Source organism: Lepidochelys olivacea (assembly GCF_965140295.1).
Source record: "Lepidochelys olivacea isolate rLepOli2 genome assembly, chromosome: 1".
Taxonomy (NCBI): domain Eukaryota; kingdom Metazoa; phylum Chordata; order Testudines; family Cheloniidae; genus Lepidochelys; species Lepidochelys olivacea.
In genome coordinates this window covers 315,592,201-315,602,845 of record NC_140411.1, presented here as the reverse complement: position 1 = coordinate 315,602,845, position 10,645 = coordinate 315,592,201, and the positions used below count along the sequence as shown (strand labels likewise).

Sequence of the window (10,645 nt, the reverse complement as noted above, 5' to 3'; positions counted from 1 at the left end):
CCAGCAGCTGAGATGATGTACTCAAAATGTCATATTTCAGCCATATTATTAATTCCTTGTGACTACCAGCCTTGTAGAAATAATTACAGAACAGTAAATGTAAATGTGATTTAGACTGAGAATGTGCGTCAGTTTTTAAATAAACTAAATGGACCAAATTTGAGCATACTGAACATCAAGAAGTTTTAAAACATATCTTTTTGTTTATTTATTTCACAAACATATATTTACATTGAACATCTATTCACAACACTGAAAGGAAAAATGCATACTATACATTAACCGATTTACATGTATGCCCTTTCCATGACAACAAAAGGCCCCATTCTTCCCTATATCTGTAATTATGGGATCAATTCTCAATGTACTGATGAAGCGGTGATTTGTATGGATTCTAAATGGCATCATATTCTAAGTGCTGTGTGGAACCTCTTCAAAGTTATTTTGAACAATGGATTATTTCTTAAGATAAGCCTCTGTTATTAGCATCAATTTCCATAAATAGTAAGCATAAAGCTGTAGCTGTATTTTCTTTACCATGCTACCAGTATTCCTTACACTATACTAGAGCTCAATTATCTTTGTAGTAGTTGTTAAAGTTGATTCGCAGCAGGAAGTCCTCCAGGTGAGGTTGGTATCCCCTATTTACAAGTTTGGTTACCACTGTAGGAAAAGCAAATACACAAATCTTAATTTAAACCTCTAACAAGTCTATCTGTTAATTAAATGTACGAATACTATCATGGAAAAGGCCTATTGGAGATGTCTGATGTAGATGGAAACAAATCTGTTAATATTGTATAAAAGAGCCCCTGCCTCTATTTGTGGAATTACAAAGTACTCTCATTCACTGTCTGTACAACAAATCAGATGCAAGGCAAGGAATAGAAGTGTCAATCCTAGACAGTGTGCATATAAATGGAATTTTATTCTTCTAATTACAAGTACACTTTATCCAAACTATTATAAAAGTACAATTTTAGGTTCCCATAACATCATATTAACCAATGGGCAGGCATTACTGAGTTGCCTGACCTCTGTAAAAGAAAGCAGCTCTGCTAGTTTTCTTATGCCAAGACCACTGTTACTGAAGGGACCATGAGACAAACACCTGGGATGATTGCAAATCTTAACTATAAATTGAATAATAAACTTACTAATGCTAACCATCATTCACAATAAAGAAGAGATCTTTCCAATATATGGCCTTAAATCAAAGAAAGAAAAATTGCCCTGGCTTCATAAACATCTCATACACCAAGGGGATTAGCAAGCAGTAACAGCATGCAAGTAAGAAAGAAAGGTGTAGAATATACAGGATTAGAGTATCCAAAGCCCACTCAAATCAACAGGAGACTCTCCACTGGCTTCAGTAGGCTTTGGATCACACCCTTTGTGAGAGACTGATATTTAAAGAAAAAAGTGGCACTTCCTTTGGATATTGGGTCTGCTAACAAAGGAAAGTGAGGAGCTGCCTGTATTCACATGGAAAGGTGAATTTTTTTTTTTGGTAGAAATACAGGAAGGGTCTGTAAGACCAGTATTATTTGGGAAATGTAGAAGATTGGATAGGGTCTCTCTAACTTACACACCCTGCAAGCTGAGGTGACAGCCGCGAGGAATTCTATTGTGAAAAAGAACATGAACTACATGGCAAGAAATCTGCACAGTGGCAAAGTTCTTGCCTGTAGCACTAGATTTAACTACATCTTGCAGTAGGTGAGCAGACTGTGGACCTTAGTCTCTTAACCCCTTGCAGGAGCCAGGAAATTCAATCTCACAGTAAGATGTAGTATTTGACTTGTAGGAAGATGTAAAATACAGTTCAAAGAACTTTTTGTGTGTTGCCATTTTAGATACTTTTGTCTGTCATACGGTTTCAAAGACTACATTGCAGATAAATGGTAAATATAAGATATATCAGCCTAAGAAGCAATTATTTACCATGGATTTACTCCCCGTAAACCACCAATGTGATACTTATTGTCAGCTCTGGGACACATGCCAAGAAATTCAGACTTCTGATGCTTTATGTTAGTGGACATGGAGAGATTAGCTTTCCCAGAAGTAATGCACTAAGCAAAATGAGTTCAATATTTCTCCTGATTTTAGGCTATACTATCAGAGACAACTGAAAGAACTGATGGGTTTTTCAGGTGTCAGTTGACTGAGGCAATATAAATTAGCCCAATAATGTATACCAGTTCCTACCTTTGAATAAGAAGTGAGAGTAATATTTGAAAGTATTATAAGATTGTTGCATCAAACCAAAGTTGGGATGAACAGCCATTTGCTCGCCAGCATCAAAGTTCCATGACTGAGAGATTAATTGGCTGCGGAACTTCAAAATGAGACTGAAGATGCTGTGAATAATGTTCATCACAGGGGTGGCCTTCTCAGTCAATAGTCCTCTAGAAAAAGAAAAATAGACTTTAAAAAACTAAAGAGACATTGTTTATTTGAGTGGTTAGAAGGCAGAGAGAATCCTTTGGGTTCCCTCTCTAATCATTTCAAAACAAAACATGGAACCCTACAGGAGTGAATTTATGTAACTCTTGAGTCCAGTATGATTTACCTACTCTTCAAGGTTGCTGACATTTACATATGAAGAGCTCAATCCAGACTTGCCCTTTACTTTTATGGTGGTGGGATCAAATTTTAAGTATCATGTTCTGGTTCTTCTTAACTTTGCCCAGGTAATTAAAAATCTGTCATCATTTCTGCCACTTCCCAATGCCTGAACTGGTCTTTCTGGATGCACCTGTTCTTGTCTGTAACTAACAAGAGATGCCACTTCTAGTGGGACACACTCTTTTTGCCTTTTCTTGTATCTACTCCTCCTGTTTGCCATCTTCCTCCCTTGTCATTTCTGACCTCTTCTTTTTCTCTCTATTCCTTCCTTTCTTATCCCACCACTCCCATATCTACTTACCTCTCAACTCCATTCTCCTTATCCTATTACTCTCCTCTTTGCTCTCTATCACAACATCTCAGGGCCTCTACAGTTTGGTGTTAGTAACAACTGTAATGTATGAGACCCAAAGTGTTAGCAGCCTCTGATTCTTAAAGCAAGTAGTACTACTTCCACTATTCATGAACCCTGGTGGTGGTCTTTCTTAAGAGACAATATTTGGGTACATCCGATGACAACTGCTCTGCCAAGGTATGATCCTGCAGCCTGAAATTAGCTCTGCATAAGTATTAAAAGTATAAACAATGTATATAGACAGCCCTTGTGCAATCCTTGAATTTGGATTATTTCTACATACTACTTATTCAGACAGACAACACTCATTTCCCTAAGTAGTAGGAATTAACTACAAATCATGAACTTCCTTTTCATCACAGCACTAATATTCTGGATGCTTCTGTTGTACCTATGCAAAGTCTTTACAATTTTTTTTTTGGTATAATTACTAATGTGTATGTTTGTTGAAATCATTTTATGTGTATACATATATATACATACACACACACACAGACTGTGCGTGCGCCATATACCGTATTTACACAAAAGAGTGGGCAAAATCCACTGCTGGAGTAAGCTGAAACAGCTCAGTTGACTTCAAGTGTTTCTCTGCTTTGCTTACCTGAAAATTGCTTTGTTGAGGTATTCTGCATGTGTTCTGTGAATTTCTTCCAGGTTTCCTACAGAAGACAGTTTATTTCCAAATTCACACCATGTTACATGCAATATTTGGTTAGCAATGTAACCTTGAATAACTTTAACAAAGTGCTGCATTTCATGTTTATACAGCTGAAGCTGTCGAAATTGAACAGAATTTGATGCACGACTCACTAATGCTGAAAATAAAAACAGAAAGATATTATTGTCGACACTGTAGAGACTGTTCCCATAAAAATCATGGTTTGACAAAACTATTTGCAGAAACCTGTCTCAAATTCCAAACAAGTTTCCTTGAATAAATTTTGACTTTTAAGGACCAAAGTACCTGTTTTAAATGGTATGTTTACAATCTATTGTCTGGCACATGGAGCTAAACACATTTTTATGCAGTACCTTTTCTAATTTATCTTACCAGTACGTTTTAAGTGGAACCAAATATCCTTGAGAGTCCACACCATGTGCTTCAACTGCAGCAAAAAGGAGAAGATCTTGTTGTATTTATTCATGCAGCTCTCGGTAATGACAATGTTCAGAGGCCAATCAACCTAAAATATATATATAAAACCAAGTGCCATTAATGTTACCTGTCCATGTCATATTTGATCATTTCAGAATATTTCACAACCCTTTCAGTCACAGGTACTACAGGCTGCTGAAACATAACTGAATGAATTTATAAATGGCATCATAGAATGCCCAGGATGAGTGAACCCTATAAATTCACTTAGATTAGCCTAATTTCTTGACTCTTTTCCTCCAGGAGGTAGTAAATCGTCAATTACTATACATCAAAGAACAAGAAACATGGATGCTCAAATGATTATGGTATAAGAGCAAAGTATAAAACTTTCAAATAATCTTTTCTATATGCTTTCTTACCTTGTACCGTAGCTCCAAGCAGTTCAGAGCATCAGGAGCATTGGGTTTGAACATTTCTGGAAGGTACTTGAGTGCAAAAGAAAGATTGGAAGCAAGCTGGGTGTCTCCGTGAAGGCTATACTGTAATGCTTTATTTAAGATAGAATTGAGAACCAGTGGATTCAGAAGTTCACCAGGAGTTTGCCCTGAACCAAGCTTGAAAAAAAGAAATCTTAATTACACACAATTTTTAGAGACATACAAGTCATGTTCTTGCTTTAAGGTAAATTTTTCAAAAGCACCTAAATGACCTAAGTCCCATTTTCAAAAGTGGCTTAGCCACAAGTGTTTTATTCATTTTTGAAAATGGGAATTGGCTGCTTTTGAAATTTTTGCCCTTAGTCTTTTGGCTCAGTACCATGATGATCAACGTCAGAACAACCTAATCAACACATTAATATGACAGAATCGAAATTAATACTGTGAAATAAACCTCTGAATTTTCACCTTTAGCACTTTATCAGCCAAATATACTGCTCTTACAGAGTTTCTTGAGCCTCGTGTAGCTCCTCTCATGGGCATTTCTAAGAGAGGGTGCATTTTGGCCCACAGTCCTTAGGGCCTCAGCAGGGCCTCTTTGTTACAGAATTTGCTGCCTTGGCACAAGGGGATACAAAATGGGTAAGGGGAAAAATAGCAGACAGGATTTTAACCCACACTTCTCTACCACCCTTACTCATATTGTTTTATTTTAGCTACCTATGTCAACGCTGGGAACAGTCCTTAATATCACTGTATGAGATACTAGAGGTTCACAGACATCATGCCTATTGCAAATGACCAAATACCAGAGTTATAAAACAAGCCAGCAAATACCTTCTCAAATAGTAGGTCACTAAGTGACTGAGCAAACTCTCCATCTTCCATTAACAAAAAATGTCTTAGTGCTTCAAAATGCTTCTCTATGTTCAGTTCCACAAAGTAGTAATCGACTATCGCTTTGTTCACAAGGGAAACACTAATAAAAACATGAAGTGACAATCACTCTTAAGAACAATTCTTTCCTTGCTATTAAAATGCAGTCATGGATATTACTATCAAATTAAAGTTTCAGTATCTAGCATAATGTACAAGCTTGTCTGACATTCACATGCACAAAAGAAAATGGGAGAAACCTTATATACAGATAATATCCAGGATGACACAGAACTAAAACCTACCACTACTGAGAACTATAGTTTGATTGGAATTGCTAGTATATCTGAAGACTGACACTACATGGATCATAGGAAAACACATTAGCAGTAACCTCCCTTTATGAAGCTTTCATCTGGTGGGATCCAGACTGGTTAAGCAAGTGTCATGTCTGTATCTTTGCAGAGATGTGTACTTCACCCAGGCAATACAGGCACCTTTGATGCTAGTCACTGACAGAGAAGGAGAGAGGGCAGGAGATGCAATTCTTGAACCCTGGAACTCTGGGGATGGTCCCGAGACCGGGGAAGACTTTCCCCAAAGGCAGGGGTGGGAGGAAATTATCCTATACCCTATACTTGTAAACTAAACTCATTGTAAATTGATTTTATATCTAGTTTAGTTCACAGGTTATACAATGAAGGACACAATTTCAACCAAAGCCATGCAGTGTTAAGAAGGAACTGGAGAGGCATCAACCCGTGCCACCTATTATACCCTTGGTTGGGAACATGAGGGAAGCTAATGCGCATGTGTGAGTCAAGGGACACTGCTTTGAAGAACTTCCAGACTCAGGCACATGGCATGCATGTGTACACATGTGTGGAATACACATAGGGACCGGACCAGCACTCGAAGTAGTAGTAAGTAGATTTTCGTACAGCTCTGTCTCAAGGGAAAATAACCAGCAAAGAAAAAATAACTGAGTTAATAAAAGTGGATTTGTTATTCCTAATTAATACTTACTGAGACACGAGTGGAGCAGTAATAGAGTGTTTCATCAGCACTGGCAAAGATAAAAGCTCACTTAGTTGTACAGCTGTTTCATCTGTTGCTGACTGTACCAAAGGATCCACTGGGAAAGTGTATGACCTGGGTATCACATGATGCAAGAGATGGGAAACTGGCAACTCTGCTAAATTGAAGAACACACACAAAAATTGTATGCTGTTATACTTAAGCTATTTCAATTAATGTCCTGAAAGTCATTCCAGATTAGAAAAGTCAAAAACATGCTACCGTAGACTTCAGATTTTTATGCAAAGAAAAATAGTTTTGCTCCTGTACTTAATAATTTTGATGATAAAGATCATCTAAGAACTCTTCCTTAGGCTAAAATCCTGATTTCTCACTCAAGATCATTACATATTCTTGCTGAACTACCATTTCAAGAGTTCTACTCACACATTAAATCATAGCTGTCTTGGTATTTTTCAAGGCAATACTGGTCTGATAAGGCTTTCAGATAAGCTTGTTCTTTCCTCCACATATCATCATCATCTTCCTTCTCTTTAGTCTCAGAAGCACATGCCTCAGAAAGTAAAGTTTCTTGAGGTGTAACAGTCAGGGCAATCGATTTTTCAGGTTCCTCTGTCTAAGAAAATGCAGACAATAACTAACACCTTCTCTCAGAGCCGATCTTCTCATAAATCCCATGCAGAAATGATGTGTTTCTTACCTGTGAACCCTGAGGAAGCTCTGGAGGGAGATCTTTGCTGACATCTTTTGCAATTACTGTAATAACACAAATTGAAACAGTATTAGAAAAAAAACAACCCATGAACATACAAAATACAGCTGACTGCCTATAGTCACCGGATCAAAATCTGTAACAAAACCACCATTACACTGCACTTGAAAAACAGGGAACTTTAGCTTCACATGCTTCTATATATTACACAGTGACACTATTAGCATTAATATATTTAAAGTACTGTCAGAACATTCTTCAATTTCAGAGTGCAAAGTAGCTATTTAAAACCACACTAGAATTATAAGTGGTCTGCAAAGTTTCAAACCAGTGGAAAATTTTAACAAATATTTCACCCTTTTCATACAGGAGACAAGACTACATGCAAATTCTCACCTCTAAATTCTAATAGTGTTTAGCCATATACTCAATGAATTAACTCATAAGTATCCAGATAGAACAAACACACTTGATAGTAATTTTTATAAGGTCCTAAAAAACTACTGACCAACTGAATACAGTTTGATTGTCTTATTCTCACCTTCTTGTTTCTCTCTCTCTTCTGTGATGTTTTCTTGCTTTTCACCTTCAATATTAGAATCTGAAAGGACTGGAACACTGTCTGAGGACTGTGATTGGGGTAAGACCTCTTCCTTGCCTTCTGATGATTTATTGTCTCTCTTACTTTCAACAGAGGGAGAAAACTCTCCATTGCACTGAAATGTCTGAACTGTAGAGTCTGATGTGTGACCAGAGATGGTTTTATTATGAGGTATTGGATCACTTTCTGTGGATGGAGACCACTCCCCTATTTTAATGTTCGACTGAGATGCATGGCCAAAAGGGCTCCAACGAGGTTTTGAAAGTTCAGTGTCTGAAACTAGCTCTCCCATTTTAATGTGTGATTGTGAAGCATGTCCATGGATATTCCACCGAGGTCTGGATGGTACAGCCTCAGACACATTTTCCCCAATCTTGATATTGGCATCAGATGCATGGCCATGGATGTTCCACCGAGCTCTAGATGGTACAGGCTCAGACACGTTCTCTCCAATCTTGATATTGGCATCAGATGCATGACCATGGATGTTCCACCGAGGCCTTGTAGGCTCTATGTTTGACACATACTCACCAATCTTAATGTTGGCTTCTGAGGCATGTCCATGAACATTCCATCTGGGCCTTGAGGACTCGACCTCCGACGTATATTCCCCAATTTTAATATGAGCTGCAGAAATATGCCCATGAATATTCCAGCGAGGCCGACTAGATTCAACTTCAGAGGTATATTCCCCAATCTTTATGTGCGAATCTGAAGAATGTCCATATGGATTTGAATGTGACTGGGAAGTCTCTGCACAAGGCACATATTCCCCTACATTAAAGCTGGCATTGGATACATGTCCATGAATATTCCACTGAAGTCTCCTAGTTTCCACCAACACATTTTCTCCAACTCTGCCATGTCCTTGTGAAACAGCAGCTGGCCTGAGAATTGTATTAAAATCATATTCACTTTGCTGATGTAACTGTGTATTACCTTCTCCTTGCAGTGCTTCTATCAAAAGACGCTGACTTTCACTTATTTGAGTAGTTTCAGGAAGTTCTGAGCTAATATTTTGAAATGCTTCGTCTAGTAAAGATCCTTCATCTAGTAAAGAGCCAACGGCAGCAGGTTGTTCTTCCTGTGATTCTGGTAGGAAATCCTCAATATTTAGACTGGATTCAGGCAGAGAATTAGCACTCTGCGATGGATCCCATGTTTGTTCTGTACTTAGTAATTGAGATTCAGTTCCTGCTGCATCTTGCTCAGGCCGTTGATTAATATGAGTATTTACTGGCCGGGACAAAGCCAATGGTTTTTCAGCAGAAGTAACACTCTTCAGTCCAGATTCAGAATCACCTCTGACAACATTATTGTCAGAATGCACAGGTTCCACAGAAGATACCTAAAACACAAATAATTATTGCATTCTTCAGCTATTTACATACAGTTTGTATGTATTTTAAACTATTTTTCCACAACAAGATTTTATTTCCAGTCCTGCCCTTTTATTGCCAGCACCACAATACTGTAATACTCATTCACATTTCTGCCATGGTGACTCTTCTGTTTAGTGATCAAACATTTACAAAACTCACATTAGAAAACTTGGAATTGTCATGCAATGCTTCTGTAAGAAAATAAACTAACCTGAGAGCTTGGTTCTTCTACAGCTGCGTCCACAAGTGAAACTGTTTGGCATTGCTTATGCGGAATAATGTCTAATTTCCTCCTGTACTTCCCATTAGGAAGTTTTTCAAGCATCTCCTAAAAATCAAAATAGCAAAACCAAAAAGCTTTTAATATATCAAATGTTAAAATGCTACAAATGATATTTCTTTTAAAAATTTAAAAGATACCTCGATATGTTTTTGATCTTCTAATAGAAAGTTGAGACGGGCTGTTTCCAGTTTGTGCCGCTGGATTTTCCATAAAGCTCTTTGCTCCCTACGGGCTGCATCATCAGAAAGTTTGCTATAATGATCAATTATTTCTTGCCTGAAGGAGAGTAAAGATACTATATTACAGACACTCCACCTGCTTATTTTTCATCTTGCACTCTGTACATTGAGACCACATGCTGGTGTAGAAGAGCAAGGAAATGATAGATCTCTCAGATTATATATTTTTAAAATTAAAAACCAGAGGTTTCATCCACAGTACAGAAGCCAGTTGAGAAAATGTAATGAAAATAGGATGGTACTTTTTGTCAATAAGTTTTTGTAGAACCATGTTATTAGGAGACTAATTTTTCATAACAAATGTGCTTAAATGTATGATAGAAAACAAAGAAAAATTACAATTAGCTGTATATATTGATAAGTAATGTCAAAGCTTGTAACAGCTATAATTACTATGCAGAACTTATATCGATTATAATTAAGGCTGCGTTTTAGTCACAGGTATTTTTAGTAAAAGTCATGGACAGGTCACAGGCAGTAAACAAAAATTCACAGTCTGTGACCTGTCCATGACTTGTACTATATATCCCTGACTAAAACTTGGGTGGCCCAGGACCCCTGCTGGTGCTGGGGAACCAGGCGGCAGTGCATGGCCCAAGACCCCTACTGAAGTGAGGGGCGGGGTTGGAGGGGCTGGCAGGCTCCCTACCCAGCTCCACGTAGCTCCCCAGAAGTATCCAGCATGTCCCCTGCAGCTCCTAAGGGGAGGGAAGGCCAGGGGGCTCCATGCGCTGCCCCCGCCACGAGCTCCGGCTCTGCAGCTCCCATTGGCTGGGAACTGCAGCCAACGAGAGCTGTGGAGGCGGTGCCTGCAAGCTGGCCCTCTGCCTAGGAGCTGCAGGGACATGCCAGCTGCTTCCGAGAAGCCCCTGCCCTCCACCCCGGGGGTAAGTGCCGCCCTATGCCCCAAGCCCCTGACCCAGCCCTGAGCTCCCTCTCACACACAAACTGCTGCTGCTGCTGGCCCAGGGGCTGCCCAAGTGCTCGGA

At 38.7% G+C, this 10,645-nt stretch overlaps 1 protein-coding gene across 2 annotated transcripts in view; it reads right to left on the bottom strand.

The window, feature by feature from the left end:
* Positions 1 to 207: 207 nt before the first annotated feature.
* TUBGCP6 (tubulin gamma complex component 6) overlaps positions 208 to 10,645 on the bottom strand; it is a 29,017-nt gene continuing 18,579 nt past the window's right edge. For both annotated transcript variants that reach the window (XM_084646231.1, XM_084646230.1), the window contains exons 15-26: positions 9,555 to 9,693; positions 9,346 to 9,462; positions 7,693 to 9,100; positions 7,140 to 7,195; positions 6,866 to 7,055; positions 6,428 to 6,596; positions 5,363 to 5,504; positions 4,508 to 4,702; positions 4,041 to 4,173; positions 3,591 to 3,804; positions 2,212 to 2,411; positions 208 to 663 (exon numbers count right to left, since the gene is read on the bottom strand). In XM_084646231.1, the coding sequence (XP_084502357.1) occupies positions 572 to 663; positions 2,212 to 2,411; positions 3,591 to 3,804; positions 4,041 to 4,173; positions 4,508 to 4,702; positions 5,363 to 5,504; positions 6,428 to 6,596; positions 6,866 to 7,055; positions 7,140 to 7,195; positions 7,693 to 9,100; positions 9,346 to 9,462; positions 9,555 to 9,693 (3,055 nt within the window). In that variant the 3' untranslated portion in view covers positions 208 to 571. The remainder of the gene's footprint in view (positions 664 to 2,211; positions 2,412 to 3,590; positions 3,805 to 4,040; positions 4,174 to 4,507; positions 4,703 to 5,362; positions 5,505 to 6,427; positions 6,597 to 6,865; positions 7,056 to 7,139; positions 7,196 to 7,692; positions 9,101 to 9,345; positions 9,463 to 9,554; positions 9,694 to 10,645) is intronic.